Source organism: Squalius cephalus (genome assembly GCF_949319135.1).
Source record: "Squalius cephalus genome assembly, chromosome: 11".
In the NCBI taxonomy this organism is placed as follows: Eukaryota; Metazoa; Chordata; class Actinopteri; order Cypriniformes; family Leuciscidae; genus Squalius; species Squalius cephalus.
Genome location: NC_137132.1, coordinates 32810113 through 32827327, shown reverse-complemented (window position 1 = coordinate 32827327; position 17215 = coordinate 32810113). Strand labels below are relative to the sequence as shown.

The following is a 17215-nucleotide window of genomic DNA, read 5'->3' as shown; positions in this document are numbered from 1 at the left end:
CAGGATTACATGACCATGTGTCTTTTCAGCAGTTGCTGATGTTTTTCAGATTATGTATTTGGCTTTTCGTGAGTTTTGTGATGTTCACTTTTTTCTTGTTTTTTCCCGGCACAGGAACTAGCAGATCCAGATCAAGAAAAAGGAGAGAAATCTGTCTTCTATTTGTTACTTAAGATGTTTGTAAGTAGTAACAGTAGCTACTTGAAGACCTCCACCAGGATGCTGGTCCTAAAGGTGAGTTCAACTGCACCCAACAACAGAAGAAGACCTTTGATCATTGCTTGACAAAAAATATAAAGAATTGTAGATCATTTAATGTATCTTTACATATTTAATTGCAATTCAAAGATAATTTGTTATATTGATTATAGTATAGTTCACCCAAAAATAATTTTTTTTATTTATTATTTATGATATAATTTATTATATAATTTATTTTACATCCATGTCGTTTCATGATTCACAATGCTGTTATTCTTTGTACTATTTTTTTAATACTGTTCAACTGTGTAATACTATGTAATGCAACTAGAGAAACAAGACTTTACAGTGTTGAAAAATCATTAATTGATTTTAAAACGTCACAAAATCCTCCCAAAATGTGTTTAAAATGGCAAAAACAAAATGGTGTTTAAAAGTAGGAAAAAGTCAAAAAGATAAACAGTGGGGGTTTTGCGCAACAAACTTATTATTCTATTTTACCGTATATGAATGTGCTTCGTTAAATATAGAGATGTTTTACTCGAGACGCCTTCAAGGACGTGAGCAAAGATGAGCGTAACAGATGTCCGTCACATATGCAGATTGATGCCTTTTTTATTTTTCTTCTCACTAACATTGCGATGATTAAATTGAATAAAACTCCAACGCTAAAAAGAACTAGCTAAGTTAGCTGATTACCTTAAAAGTCCAACAAGATACTTTTTCCAACAAGAAAGCGGATACAACCTGTTTTCCTGTTTGTTCATGTGGCGTTCGGTATAAAGTCTGTTATTTGGAAGTTTGTATGTTTTACTCAGATCAACTATTTATGTTATTAATCATGTCACCATTATGAATGATAAGTTTTAAAACGACATAAGCTTTTTATCATTCATAAAAATAGATTTTTACAATTTATCATATTAAGTATAGGTAATAGTTCCACAAAAAATAATAAATTCGGTAACACTTTCCAATAGGGTCCCATTTGTTAACATTAGTAGTAAATGGGTTGTTCCAGTTGTAGATCCACTTGAGCTTGGTTCGGCACGGCACGATTACAAACCGTTCTCTGCCCGGATTTCTCAGCACATGTGATGACCGTGGCGAACAGTGCTGATAGGATGCGTGTTGTGACGTCGCATGGATGGGAAGTAAACACTCAACTTAACAATAAATTGTTTGTGGAAAATGACACCATCTCCGTACCAGATCGGCACGATAGGGAACGGTTAAGCAATGAGAACGGTTTGGCCCGACGGTGGAAAAGCAGCTTTAGTGTGTTACACAGAAAAAAATCCAGCACAAATGTTCGGATTGACATTAGGGTAAAGAAATAATGACAATTTAATTCTTTGGCTGAACTTAAAGTCCTCCTGTAGTCAATAATTATATCCCTTAAAACTCATCTTTGATCACCAAAATGGCACATTTTAAAGTTTTTTTGGCATGAAGAATTAAAAAAATTCTTCATGCCGTAAAATAGTTTGAATGTAACTCTACACCCTTGCCTCATTTAGTATACGCAGTTCTATGAATATGCAAATGAACCCCGCCTCCACTCACTCACACCAGCTCAGAGATCCACTCGTTGACGATCACACGTTGATCTGATTGGTTACAAGGTAGTTTGTGACGTCAGAAACACCAGCGATTTCAAACCGTGTTTTTGATTCACTGCAGTTTTAAGGAGAAAATACTCAGCAATGGTGTCGACTTATGAATTTACACATGGTTTGTCTTAAAGCATATTAAAAACACCACATAGAGATATAAACAACATTAAAAGCTGGATTTTCACCACTGGGGGACTTTAAAATGGTCCGCTGGGTGCTGACTTGTCCTCTGCTTTCAGGTGTTGAGGGACAGCGGTGTGTTTGAGCACACGTGGAAGGAGCTGGAGTTATGGCTGGACCGTCTGGCACGTTTGGACCCATCCCAGCAGGAGGCCGTTGTTCAGTTTTTAGACCATGTACTGCATTCTGACCACTTTTACTGGGCTTTTTATATAACCGTGTCAGTGTTATGAATGATCAAAAGTTGATATTTTGTCATTTAATACCTGAGTGACTCAAGATTTTCAGTGAGAAAATATTTTGGGAAGGACTGTATAATCAAAAACATAGTTCATTTTGAAGTGATGTTGATTTTAAAGTGTTGAAAAATGAAATATTGATTTTAGAGTTTTGAAAAATCCTAATATTAATAAAATGGTGTGAAGTAACAGTAAAGACACTTTAATGCACTGGTCAATTTTGAGATTTTGTGCTTCCATCATATGAGTCTTCTTTCAGACTTTTCGAATGAAAGTGTACAAAAAGCATTTGTTTTATTACGTTTTAACTATTTGTTTCTAGATTTTAATTGCAATAAATAGGGGTGAGTTCTTGATTGGGACACTTTTTGACTGGGAAAAACTGTCCTAACTCACCCTTATCTTTAAAGGCTGTTTTCTCTAAATGAGTTTTTTTCTCTGAACTTGTAATACAAAACACTTGTCTTAATGTACCAGGATTAATCAACTGGGGAAGTTTGGTTATATCTATTAGTTTGAAAATGTTACCCAATTCACATCCATGTTATACTCTGATCAACTCTTAATATAATCCCGTCACCATGACAGATGATTTGAAGTTGATGTTTTGTGTTGGCAGGTTCTGATGCGCGTGGTGTGTGACCCACACGTGTACACGGAGAAAGCAGCGAGTGCGGTCCAGGAGGCAGCGTTCCTGCAGGCCAATCTGAGCGGCCAGGAGGGAGACGAAGCCAGCATCCCCATATCACACATCGACGGTTAGCATTGCACACATTTTTACAAATGTTTCTACAATCTAAGGTCATGCTGGCACTGTTAGGGATGTTAATATGGATTTATCTGGGTTTTTTAATTTTGACCTGCAATATTTATTTATTTATTTATTTATTTATTTATTTTTAATTTAGTGATCGTAGGGGTCCAAGACCCCAGGACTTTTGTCGCACTTGAACCACGAATACACACACACACACACACACACACACACACACACACACACACACACACACACACACACACACAAATGTAATGGATTCGAGGAGTTTTGTGGTTGAAATTTAAAAAAGTAACAAATCCTTCCCTCGCGGCTCAATTTGACCCCCATAGGAATGAATGGAATGCGAGGAATGCTTCAGTACACATAGAAAAAACTTAAAAATGATCAAAATTCAAACTGAAAATGATTAAATTATACCAAAAATGATTTTATAATGTCTACATGTGTATCTGAATGCATACTGAAGTTAACTGACTTTAGGACCCAGCGGAACAGCTCATTTGCTCCAAATAGTGCTTATAAGGCCATCTAGTGGCAAGAGTCTTGAAACATCATGTTATAGCATTTTTTTTCCACAAGAGGTCGGCAAAGACAAAGAAATAAAAGGGTCATACATGAAATTGTGAGTTATTTTGAATTTAATTTCAAAGAATGTGAGGAATGTGCTTAAATTACTAAATTACTTTTAATTTAGGTAAATAAAATAAAAAATAACAAAAAATAATAAAAAATGCATTTATAAATAGAAAAAAATATTATCAAAATTAAATAAAATAAGCTTTCTGTAAAAAAAAAAAAAAAATGAAGTATAATTTTAGGGCTTCGGGTCATTTTGACCCCGCGAGGGAAGGATGAGGGTTAAACGTGTTTTACTCTGTGTTTTAGATGTGCTCGACATGGTTGATGTTATAGTGGAGGGCAGCGAAGGGGACGTTGAAGAGATCGGACCGTCCTTCACCGAAGACATCATCCTCCAGACGTTCCCGTTTAGCGCCATTGTACCAGCTGTGCTAGAGGCTCGCAACAAACTGCCAGAGAGTTTTAAAGATGGGAAAGGTAACTTCTTGAATTTTGAAGATCAGGGTAAAGTGTTCTTACTTTGTCTTCTGAGAAACATAAGTAAACGTAAGTATCTTCTGTGGCTTCTGAAAGGCAGTACTAAGTGGAAAAATATTATCTTTAAACAAAATAAGAAAAATGTACTCGCCTTCATCCTGTTCAAAAGTTTTCACCCCCGGGTCTTAATGCATCATGTTTCCACGAGCTCATGTAGGTAATGCTCTGTCTGTTGTACAGGTGTGGTGTACGAGTACATGGCATCAGTCCTGTGTGATGTCCTGCACTGTCAGAGGGACCCGCTGGCTCTGTGTCTGACCCTCCAGCACTACGATGAAGAGCTCAACTCGTCAGAGTCTTCATCACCTCCTCACGCCTCTGTCCTCACCTTCTACCACTACTACTCACAATGGCTCCCCGAAAACACACGCAAGACACTGGTTGGTTCAGTACAACTCATCTTCTTTTGCTGCTTCTTCTTTTGAGTGTATGGAAGCTTATAAAACCGGACATAGGAAAAGTTTTGAAATTTGGCACAGAGATGGAGGACAGTCTGTTATCATAGCAAATCTGCTGTCTCTGGTCTTGATTAGATTCCTTGGTTCACGCTGAAAACAGTTATGCCACAAATTTGAAAAACTACATGAACTTTAACTACATGAACCTCGACTTTTAGTCCAATTTTCACTAAAATATGACTCTTCAGACCATGGCAGCAAAATGTTATAATGTTAAAATATATATATATATATATAATGTTGGTTAGTAGGTCTGACTCTTCAGGTCTGACTCTTCAGACCATGGTCTGACTCTTCAGACCATGGCAGCAAAATGTTATAATGTTAATATATATATATATATATATATATATATATATATATATATATATATATATATATATATATATAATGTTGGTTAGTAGGTAACACTTTAGTTTAGGGTCCAATTGTCACTATTAACTATTCACCTAGAAATATGCATGCTAATAAGCAACTAATAATATACTAATGTTGTGAAATGGACTATTATTGTAAAGTGATACCGTAAATTGTTCTTATATAAATGGCTGTATGGAGTTTCAAAGCTAATTTTTTCCTGATTGACTTGTCAATCTTTCTCCCAGTTCATGACTGAAGACTTCAGTGAGGATCGATCTTACGTTGGTTTCACCGCTCTGCTGAAGGCCATCTATAGTGAAGGAGCAGAAGCTTTCCTACGGGACTCTTTTAAGGAGGCAGCGCAGGACGCTCTGACCTCTCTGGATGTGTCCCAATTCCCAGTGGCTGTCAATCAAGTGCTTCTCTACCTCAGACACTTCGTCGTCACTTTCAATTCGGTATTGAGCCTTTCTAAAATATATATGAGTGGTTTCTGTATGTGAACTAAAAACTGGGCAAACAGTGTCTAATTCAAGCTATTAAAAGGATAACTTACACAAAAAAGAAGATTCTGGCATGATTTACTCCCCCTCATGTTGTTCCAAACCTCGACTTACTTTCTTCTGTGGAACATAAAAACACATTTTAAAGAGTGTTTGTAACCAAACCATTTTGCTGAGCATTGACTTCCCATTGTATGGTAAAAAAAAAAATTACAGATATTTCTCAAAATAATTTGTTCCACATAAGAAAGTAATGAACAACACTTCAAGGTGAGTAAATGGTGACAGAATTTTCATTGTCCCTTTAAAGTTTCAGAAAACTATTCTAACATTTAAATGAATGAGTTTCATTTGAGCTAGTAAAGAAAAAAAGTAATTCATCCATGAATATACACTATCAGACAAATTTTAAATGTTTTTGAAACAAATCTCTTATGCTCACCTAAACAGTAATATTGTGAAATATTACAATTTAAAAGAACTGTTTTGTATTTGAATGTATTTTAAAATGTCATTTATTCCTGTGATCATCAAAGCTGAATTTCCAGCATCATTACTCCAGTCTTCAGTGTCACATGATCCTTCAGAAATCACTCTGACATGATGATTAGCTGCTCAGTTATTATTGGTGCTTAATTGTTAAAATATTGAAATATCAGCTTAAAATCTCAGGGGTCTGAGGGGTTTGTCTGAGGAAAGGACCGATTGTAAGTGCGTGTCCTGAATGACTGACTGTGTTTGCCCGCAGCTCCCCAAGGAGACGGCAGCAGAGGTGTTGGGTCGTCTGATGGCAGTGCTGAACTCTCTCATCCTCAAACTGCTGAGCTCAGAAACACAACAGCCCACTCAACCCGAGCCCGCGGGACAGCAGGACGAGGGAGACCTGTTTTTGGACACAAACCACGTACCCGCGCAGAACATTGATAAGAAACAGGTAGCCAGCCTTTGGTTTCAATTTAAAGAAATATCCTGAGTTATCCTGGGTGGGGCGGGTGGGGCGGGTGGGGCGGGGGGGGGGGGGGGGGGGATTAATTAAAATAAATGCGCGATTAATTAAAATAAGACTGTAATCGCATATTGCTTAGTATGGTTATCAAATCGCAAAGGCTGTGATTTAATTAAATATATGCGCTGCGTGTTTCAGAGTGAAGCGCGGGACTGTTTTAAAGCTTTAAAGGGCGCCTTGTGGTTTTTATAACATTATTATGTTATTATCAAAGATTTTATATAACTGTTGTTATTATTGTTTTTATTATTAGTATTATTGTAATCGTTATTTATTTATTTTAGATTTTTTTGTGTGTTTGTAGAGAATTATTGTATACAATTAATTGTAATATTAGTGTTAGATTATTTTTTATAGATAGATAGATAGATAGATAGATAGACGATTGTTGTTTTTATTAATATTATAAAGCCATATTGATATATATTCACAAAATTATAGTAAAATATAATTGTGCAGCCCTACAAAAAAGCACAGCAAACCTATATCTCTGTAAATCGCAATCATATATTTGCACATGTATTTTTGTGTTTTCGCTTCTTTTTTTTTTCTTTTTTTTTACACAGAACAAACACAGGAAAAAAAATATTATGACAGAACAACAGAAGATTTGTGGAGCAAATGGCAGTTAATTTTTTTTTTAATCTGAAAAATCGCAATTCGATTCCCCCTCACATATGGCGACTGTAGGAACAGAGTCCAGAAGCCTTGCATTGTTCCAGCCCTGTTTTTCCTCTGCTCTCCAGATCACACTGGCTGTCCTCAGATCAGTGTTTAAGCACCCCGCAGTGGAGCAGTGGTTTCTGGCTCTGGAGTTGAGCTCTTTCCCTCCTCACAGTCTGAATCCAGTGAGGCTGAAGCATCTGTGTGTCTGTCTGAGCGAGGGCACGCTCACCCTGCTGGAGTCCAGCACCGGCGCGCTCAGAGACCTGGACGCCCTAGAGATCGTGAGCTCGTACCTGACAGCCGTGCAGAGAGCCGTGCTCGCAGAACTACACCACAGGAGAAGCAAGTATGTCAAAACATGCGGTTAAATACAATTTAAAACGGATAGATATCTGTTTACATACTATTTTACAATACAATTAATAATACTTTGATATTAAAGGGTTAGTTCACCCAAAAATGTAAATTCTGTCATCAATTACACACCTTCATGTTGTTCCAAACCATAAGCGTTCATCTTAAAAACACAAGTGATTGTTTTGTGTCATGCAAGCACGTTTCATTGAGTGAAATAAAAGCGAGCGCTGCATGTTCAAAGTCAAAACGTTAAGCGGTTGCTCATGTTTCATATTTATATATGAAGTTGAATAAACCTGTTTAATAAAGGAAAAGAATCTGAGATACATGATTTATTTTGAAATTATGTGGGTTTGTTCTGTTTGGACATACAGTGTTCATGTTATTTGTGCAGGTCTTATAAGGTCTTAAATCTAAAACACTGCAGAGGCTCTGCTTTATGAACTTTTTGAAGTGGCAAAGTTTTAGCTGTGTGGACTTTCAATGGAGATCTTGTTTCGAAGATGAACGAAAGTCTTATGGGTTTGAAATGACAGAGATTTTTGAATAATATACTGCATACTTAATTAAAAAAAAAAGTATGTAATACAGGACACATTGTGCAACAATAAACCTCACTACAATTCAGTGGCGCCCAGTTATCATCTCTAAAATAAATGTGGTTTTGCATTTGTTTTCAAATTTACAAAAAATGATGCATAATAGTCTGTCAAACGAAGAGGCGTTAAAAATCATGGTTGCTTTTACTTCTAATTCATTCATGACACTAGAAAGGGAGTATCGAGTTGAGTGTGTTGCATTATGGGATGTGATATTCAGTGTGCTGTAGTTGCGTAATGGCCATTTTGGCATTTGTAGTGGGTTTTCTGGGTATTCCATGTATACACAAGTCTTATTGTGCTCGAAAATAGTATGAGCAATATGCAGTGTAGTTTTGTGTTTGGTGCATCACTGAAAAATCCCTTTTGGTCTTCAGAAGTTGTCCCAGAAAGCAGTCCCTCTGTGTCCGAGCGCTGCTGTCCCTGCATGACTTCATGGAGGCGTCCAGCCTGAAGGAGGTGGTGTCCGCTCTGCTGCTGCTCCCTCAGAAGAGCCTGGTGGCCCCTGAGAGCCAGCTGAGCGTGTACGGGCACGCGGTGCTGAAGCTGCTCTCTGAAGACCACAGCAGATGTGTTTCTCTGTCCCAGGCTCACCTCAGGGGTCTGGCTGCTCTCCTCACGCCCTGCCAGTGTGTGCCGCTCGAGGACTTCCTGCTGCAGGTACACACAACAGGGGAACTTTACACTCAAGGGGCCGATATTCTTCACTTAGGGGTAGAAATGTTCATTTTTGGGTGAACTATCCCTTTAACCAAAGAAGATTTTCACGTCAAAAGCCCTATTAGTTTAATATGGAGAAGTGGAGTGAAGTAATTATTACCAGAGGTTCTCTGTGATTTTAGTCAGTGCCATCTCAGTCATCATTACGGACAATGTCAGTAAAGATTACGCCGACTTTTACCTTCAGTAAAAAGGTCCGGAAAAATTACCTCAGGTAATACTAATCCCGTGCGAATAGACCCGCTGTAAATATGTAAGTGAATATTCCATCATTTCCTAATTAAAAGTAGGTTTCCATGATTTTTCAAGTATGGAGGTGCTTGAAGAAGCATTCGGTTGCGTTCTAGACGCTGGGACGAGTCTGTGGCAAAACTCTAGTGTTTTCCAGATACCATTCAGATCATAAAGAAGGTGGAAAGCACTTGTTAGAGGCACGAAACTTCTTTTAGCGTTAGGTAAGTGCCTATTACCAACATCTGGATCTATTACCAACATCTATTACCAACTAAATCCAATCTGGATTTAATTAATCCATCGTTCGACCAGACCTAGCTGTTTTCTTTATATAAATATATAGGTTATATGTGTTTGCGCACATGATATCAGAAAGCAACGTAATACGCACATGACGACAGGAAGGTGACGGTAGTGCGCAAATCGAGTTACCTCTCCCACTTCTGCTAGTTTTACTGAGATATCTTATCCCGTGCGAATTGGCCAATGATATTACAGACGTCCTGTGGTAAAATTACATTACTCCATCTACCCTTGTTAAACTAATCCTGTCCGAATAGGGCTAAAGAAGTAAGAGCCACACGTACTTACATAATTGCCAAGGACAAATGGTAGTTTGAAAGTGTTTATCAGCTTGGCAAGCCATTTCAAACTCCTAAAACGAACTTTGTTTTGGCCTGATTTTGTCATGACGTCACACCAGTTCGTTCCTCGATTTTGCTTTAAGTATATCGAGGGCCTTCAGAGTAGTGATAATGCGCCTACAGATGCCATTGTCTTTTTGCACACTTTCTGTAAAATTGTCTCTCTCTAGGTGCTGTCCCGGGAGCCAGGCACGGCCAAACTCATTCAGACGGACGTTCTCCTGCACTGCATCCAGAGAGAGAGTCCTTCAGCCCAGGCCATTGGGGTCGTTCTCCTGCAGAACTGCTCCACACATGTGCTCAGCTTCGAGCTCTGGTGCCTGGAGCCGTCTAACCTAGCGCAGATCAGCTCCCAAAGCAGCGGCTTCTTGTTTCTACTCAACGCCTACTTGAGGAGAGACATTAGTGATGATCCCACCCGCCCTAAAGACAGTCAGTGTTGCTGCTTTCTTTGTAGTGGCTCAAATAATGTTGCTCGTATTGAATTTGACGTGCGCATACAGCAGGTTTCATGTGGTCTTATCTATCGCTGTACGCAGTTCATAAATCAGTCCTGAAGGCCCTGAAGAAAGCTCTGCTGTCTGAGCTGTGGCACACAGTGCAGCGAGGGGAGGTTACGAGCGACCTGCATGTGGAGGTCCTGTCCGGTCTCATCCGATTGGCTGCTGGGAACGCCGACCTCACTCAACTCATGAAAGATCTTCCTGCCATCCTTCAGAAACCAGACAGTCATCAAAGGTGACAGTCATCAAAAAAAATTATAATAATTGAACCTATTCATTAAAAAAGAGACCCGTAGAAATGATTCAAACTTCCAGGAAGTTTAAATAAGTTTAAATGATTGACATCCTACTTTAATGTTTGTGGTGTTGAACTGAAGCTTGATTTGCTGGCACATCTTGTTTCAGGTGGAAGCTGGCAGACGTCATCAGTGAAAAGCTGTCTGAGAGTTCAGAGGATCTGTGTCAGTGGAGGACATCTTTGCTTTCGGCCGCTCTCCGCTGGCTGGCTGCGGTATATAAAGAGCAGAAAGACCCTCAGTCCCTTCATGAAGAGACCGTGCTGACGAGACTCAAGTCACTCCTGGTGGGTCCAGTATTATCATCGTCATCTTACATTTCTAGGTGGATGAACAACTGGTTAAGGTTATCATCATAATTCCTGTGGGTGGTGTTAGCTCCATGTAAACAGTACTTTACTGATAGTTTTCTTTTAATATTTTTAATATTATTAAAAAGTTACTGAGGTTTCCAGATTAAGATGTTTAAAGTTGAAAAGTGATTCAAACTAGCCTCATGATAACATGTGTGTTTGTTTTACTATCAAAACTGAAAGTTGCATATTTTAAACTTTAATGTGGCGTAAGTCAGAAGTTATGAAACTATATTTTCAAAAACAGCGCACTTGTAATGCATTGACAAAGCATTGTGTAAATTACATATATCAACTATTTGTTGTAAACTGTGCTAATAACACAATTTGTGCCAGATATGCATAATGTAGTTATATAAATGTTTTACACATTTTTGTAATGTAAATAGCTCAACATCAGCTGATGTTTACTGCATGTTTGGTTTATTGCAGATCGTTCCAGATAATATCACCGCATCAGACTGGAACACCTTTGTCAAGTCTGGGCTGAAGTAAGTGACTTTTCTCTTAAAGTCCTCCTGTAGTCAATCATTTGATCCCTTAAAACTTATCTTTGATATACTAAAATTACATATTTAAAAGTTTTTTCCTTCAAAAAAAAAAAAAAAAAACCCAGCACCCGCCATTTAAAAAAGATGTTGTGTAAACACACAGATTGTAGCCTATATATTAACTCTACAAACATGGAAAACAGTGATAGATGAACATCTTAACCTTTACACTAAGGAGAAAATCCAAACATGATCATGTATTTCTGCTCAGCTAGCAACACTGGACATCAACCACACGGCATACGCTAACACCTTTTCATATACGGTCTACTTTCTATGTATAACAATTATATCTAATATCGTGTTCTCGGGGAAACACACTGGTGGCTAGTTCCTATATTCCGGTGCGAAACCCCCTATTAATGAACAAAAGCTAATAGGACACAAATTGCGTACTAGCTTACTACTCCGATGACACTATCAGTGTGCGTTCTGCTAACTAAAACTGCTCTTAAAATTCCACTCTCAGGTATCGATACAGTGACTCAAGCTTTTTGGGGACCTTAAACACCCTTGTGGAGATCATTTATGGAAGACCAGAGACCCCTAAAGAGCTGCTGCCCCTGTCTACCATCCACATGATGACCACCAGTCACTCTCTGTTCTTGCCCACGATGCTGGCCACACAGAACGAGCCCCACAGTCCTCATGTGTCTAAAGGTAATAGAGACCAACCATATCAGCAGCTCAATGTCCTTCTTCTGCGGCACTTCTGAACACATGAAGCTTATCTTTTGATGGGCATCTAAACGTAATCTAAATTAATGATGATCAGATTAAAGTCAAGTCACCTTTGTTTACATTGCACTTTATTCAATACAGATTGTTTCAAAGCAGCTTTACAGTGATAAACTGGAAAAAAATGATTCAGTGATGCAAACAGAGTTCAATTCGGCTGTAAAGCAAATCTAAAAAGACAATAGTAAACAGCCATTATTCAGCTGAAGTCAGTTGAAATGTTTTCCACAAAAAAAAAAAAAAAAGAGTAATTATTTGTCTTTTTTTTTCTCAGAATTGCGAGATTACATCTCACTATTTTAACTTTAGAACTCAGTTGCGAGTTCAATTCGGACCATTTTTCTCTCAATTGTATATTTATATTTTGTAATTGACTTTTTTTCCTCAGATTTTACATTTTACAAGTTTACATCTTGCTATTTTGACCTTTTTTTTTTTTTTTTTTAGTTTGTATATTGTACCCTCAGTCTTTTTTTTCTTGGACTTCTGAGTTTACATCTCACAATTCTGTTTTTTTTTTTCACCACAGAATAACACAATAAAAAAGGTAATTTGCGACTTTTCTTGCAATATCTCACAATTCTAAGATAATTTTGTTCTCCTGACTTTTTTTTCCTCCAAATTGCAAGAAAAAAAGTCTAAATTGTGAGATAAAAATCATGACCTTTTTTTTTATTATTATTTTTTATACTCTCTGGTGAAAACAAGCTTCCATAGCACACAGAAACATATTTCTGCTAAATGTATATTTTAGAATGATTGCGTTCCCGTTCTATTGCGCTCCATCTGTCAGCTTGTGCTCCTTCGCTCATTCATTGAAGTCTGTGAAGTTTAACGGAGACTTGCTTGCTAATGAAATTGCACATCTGACAGGAGATCAGATTTAAAAAGTAGGCTTACGAGTTAGTTTGAAGTGCAACTTAGGACAACTTGGATCGCTCAATATTTTCAGATGTTTTAGAAGCATAAATCAATATACACAGTGCTGTCCCATCTTAGCTGGAAAACTCTGAGTTTCAAATTACGTTCCACACACAGATGTCCTTCACTTTCAGTGGTCGAAACAATGCTTTTGTTTGTCACACATGCATGCCGAACCAAAAGACCCATACCGATAATTGTTAGTACAAATATGTGTAGTGTTACACTCCTAATGTTCTTCCAAAAAATGTATCAAGGTTTTTTTTTAGTTCTGCTTGCCAAGGCTTCTGTCCCTATCACTATTCCTTAGACTTTGGATTACGGATTCAAACAACCTCATCTGAATGATTGTTGTTTTAAATAATAATAATAATAATAATAATGTTTTCCAGAATCATTGGTATCTTTCTTGCTTACGCTGGTGAAAAAATGTCCTGAAGTGTGTAACAGCAACCACTTCCTCGTGCTGCTGGGTGCGTATGGAGCGTCGCTGAGCACCACAGGTAAATCACCCACTTGACATGACTCATTTGATTTGGACTTTGTATGAAGTCAGTCATGTGATTAAGTGAAATGGTTTTTGGTTATCGCAGACCAGAAGCTTCTACTTGTGCTCCAGGAATATGAGAAGAACAACATCAGTCTCACGGAGTTTCAGTACGTTTCAGCATATTTCACATCACACGTTTGAAGATGATTTCCACGAACAGAAAACGGTTGTTTACTGCATGTGTGTGTTTGTGGTCAGGTATGTGCTCTGGGGTCCCGCCGCGGTGGAGCACCATAAAGCCCGTAAGAGCCTGGGACCTTCCCTGTGGCAGAAGCCCAGTTCAGAGCAGCTGCTGTCACTGCTCACCGCAGACATGATGTTAAACACTGTGACGCACTTCCCACAGCAGCGGCGCATCATCCTTCAGGTAACAACAGAAGAGAGTAAATTACATACAGCCTTTTAAGGTATTCTAATATATCCTTCTTAAAGGGTTAGTTCACCCAAAAATGAAAATTCTGTCATTAATTACAACCCATCAGGCTTGCGTTTTCTTTACAACACAAATCAAGATATTTTTAATGAAATCGAAGAGATTGAAAGTCCATTCCACCCAAACTTTGGTGCTAGTACAGGGTTGGACCCCTTTTGCCTTCAGAAGTGCCTTGATTCTTCATGGCAGAGATTCAACAAGGTGCTGGAAATATTCCTCAAGAGATTTTGGTCCATATTCACATGAGATCATAACACAGTTTTTTATCATCACGGCAGATTTATCGTCTGCACATCCATGATGTGAATCTCCTGTTCCAGCTCATCCCAAAAGTGCTCTATTGGATTGGACTGTGGAGGCCGTTTGAGTTTAGTGACTCACTGTCATGTTCAAGAAACCAGTTTGAGGTGATCTGATCTTTGTGATATGGCCTGTTATCCCACTGGAAGAGGCCATTAGAAGATGACACTGTGGTCATAAAGGGATGAACATGGTCAGCAACAATACTCAGGTAGACTGTGGCGTTTAACCACCACCAGCCTGAACCGTTGATATAAGGCAGGACGGATCCATGCTTTCATGTTGTTTATGCCAAATTCTGACCCGACCATCTGAATGTTGCTGCAGAAATCCAGACTCATCAGACCAGGCAACGTTTATCCAATCTTTTATTGTCTATTGTATTGAGTGTTCAGAGATGCTCTTCTGCTTCAAGGTTTGACGTGTTGAGTGTTCAGAGATGCTCTTCTGCTTCAAGGTTTGATGTGTTGAGTGTTTAGAGATGCTCTTCTGCTTCAAGGTTTGACGTGTTGAGTGTTCAGAGATGCTCTTCTGCTACAAGGTTTGATGTGTTGAGTGTTTAGAGATGCTCTTCTGCTTCAAGGTTTGATGTGTTGAGTGTTCAGAGATGCTCTTCTGCTTCAAGGTCTGACGTGTTGAGTGTTCAGAGATGCTCTTCTGCTACAAGGTTTGATGTGTTGAGTGTTTAGAGATGCTCTTCTGCTTCAAGGTCTGACGTGTTGAGTGTTCAGAGATGCTCTTCTGCTTCAAGGTTTGATGTGTTGAGTGTTCAGAGATGCTCTTCTGCTTCAAGGTTTGACGTGTTGAGTGTTCAGAGATGCTCTTCTGCTACAAGGTTTGATGTGTTGAGTGTTTAGAGATGCTCTTCTGCTTCAAGGTTTGATGTGTTGAGTGTTTAGAGATGCTCTTCTGCTTCAAGGTCTGACGTGTTGAGTGTTCAGAGATGCTCTTCTGCTTCAAGGTTTGACGTGTTGAGTGTTCAGAGATGCTCTTCTGCTTCAAGGTTTGATGTGTTGAGTGTTTAGAGATGCTCTTCTGCTTCAAGGTTTGACGTGTTGAGTGTTCAGAGATGCTCTTCTGCTACAAGGTTTGATGTGTTGAGTGTTTAGAGATGCTCTTCTGCTTCAAGGTTTGACGTGTTGAGTGTTTAGAGATGCTCTTCTGCTTCAAGGTCTGACGTGTTGAGTGTTTAGAGATGCTCTTCTGCTTCAAGGTTTGACGTGTTGAGTGTTCAGAGATGCTCTTCTGCTACAAGGTTTGATGTGTTGAGTGTTTAGAGATGCTCTTCTGCTTCAAGGTTTGATGTGTTGAGTGTTTAGAGATGCTCTTCTGCTTCAAGGTCTGACGTGTTGAGTGTTCAGAGATGCTCTTCTGCTTCAAGGTTTGACGTGTTGAGTGTTCAGAGATGCTCTTCTGCTACAAGGTTTGATGTGTTGAGTGTTTAGAGATGCTCTTCTGCTTCAAGGTTTGATGTGTTGAGTGTTCAGAGATGCTCTTCTGCTTCAAGGTCTGACGTGTTGAGTGTTCAGAGATGCTCTTCTGCTACAAGGTTTGATGTGTTGAGTGTTTAGAGATGCTCTTCTGCTTCAAGGTTTGATGTGTTGAGTGTTTAGAGATGCTCTTCTGCTTCAAGGTTTGATGTGTTGAGTGTTCAGAGATGCTCTTCTGCTTCAAGGTCTGACGTGTTGAGTGTTCAGAGATGCTCTTCTGCTACAAGGTTTGATGTGTTGAGTGTTTAGAGATGCTCTTCTGCTTCAAGGTTTGATGTGTTGAGTGTTTAGAGATGCTCTTCTGCTTCAAGGTTTGATGTGTTGAGTGTTTAGAGATGCTCTTCTGCTTCAAGGTCTGACGTGTTGAGTGTTTAGAGATGCTCTTCTGCTTCAAGGTTTGATGTGTTGAGTGTTTAGAGATGCTCTTCTGCTTCAAGGTTTGATGTGTTGAGTGTTTAGAGATGCTCTTCTGCTTCAAGGTTTGATGTGTTGAGTGTTTAGAGATGCTCTTCTGCTTCAAGGTTTGATGTGTTGAGTGTTCAGAGATGCTCTTCTGCTTCAAGGTCTGACGTGTTGAGTGTTCAGAGATGCTCTTCTGCTACAAGGTTTGATGTGTTGAGTGTTTAGAGATGCTCTTCTGCTTCAAGGTTTGATGTGTTGAGTGTTTAGAGATGCTCTTCTGCTTCAAGGTCTGACGTGTTGAGTGTTCAGAGATGCTCTTCTGCTTCAAGGTTTGATGTGTTGAGTGTTCAGAGATGCTCTTCTGCTTCAAGGTTTGACGTGTTGAGTGTTCAGAGATGCTCTTCTGCTTCAAGGTCTGACGTGTTGAGTGTTCAGAGATGCTCTTCTGCTTCAAGGTTTGACGTGTTGAGTGTTCAGAGATGCTCTTCTGCTTCAAGGTCTGACGTGTTGAGTGTTCAGAGATGCTCTTCTGCTTCAAGGTTTGACGTGTTGAGTGTTCAGAGATGCTCTTCTGCTTCAAGGTTTGATGTGTTGAGTGTTCAGAGATGCTCTTCTGCTTCAAGGTTTGACGTGTTGAGTGTTCAGAGATGCTCTTCTGCTTCAAGGTTTGACGTGTTGAGTGTTCAGAGATGCTCTTCTGCTTCAAGGTTTGAAGTGTTGAGTGTTCAGAGATGCTCTTCTGCTACAAGGTTTGACGTGTTGAGTGTTCAGAGATGCTCTTCTGCTTCAAGGTTTGACGTGTTGAGTGTTCAGAGATGCTCTTCTGCTTCAAGGTTTGACGTGTTGAGTGTTCAGAGATGCTCTTCTGCTTCAAGGTCTGACGTGTTGAGTGTTCAGAGATGCTCTTCTGCTTCAAGGTTTGACGTGTTGAGTGTTCAGAGATGCTCTTCTGCTTCAAGGTTTGACGTGTTGAGTGTTCAGAGATGCTCTTCTGCTTCAAG

At 39.1% G+C, this 17215-nt stretch overlaps 1 protein-coding gene across 1 annotated transcript in view; it reads left to right on the top strand.

Moving 5' to 3' along the window:
- urb1 (URB1 ribosome biogenesis homolog) overlaps positions 1–17215 on the top strand; it is a 41848-nt gene that overhangs the window by 10480 nt on the left and 14153 nt on the right. Inside the window, exons 15-31 of the mRNA XM_079885896.1 lie at positions 115–234; positions 2057–2173; positions 2856–2994; positions 3900–4070; positions 4311–4510; positions 5194–5406; positions 6200–6385; positions 7204–7469; positions 8457–8739; positions 9848–10109; positions 10217–10415; positions 10586–10763; positions 11262–11320; positions 11850–12040; positions 13432–13542; positions 13633–13696; positions 13788–13956. Coding sequence (XP_079742022.1) covers positions 115–234; positions 2057–2173; positions 2856–2994; positions 3900–4070; positions 4311–4510; positions 5194–5406; positions 6200–6385; positions 7204–7469; positions 8457–8739; positions 9848–10109; positions 10217–10415; positions 10586–10763; positions 11262–11320; positions 11850–12040; positions 13432–13542; positions 13633–13696; positions 13788–13956 — 2928 coding nt within the window. The remainder of the gene's footprint in view (positions 1–114; positions 235–2056; positions 2174–2855; positions 2995–3899; positions 4071–4310; positions 4511–5193; positions 5407–6199; positions 6386–7203; positions 7470–8456; positions 8740–9847; positions 10110–10216; positions 10416–10585; positions 10764–11261; positions 11321–11849; positions 12041–13431; positions 13543–13632; positions 13697–13787; positions 13957–17215) is intronic.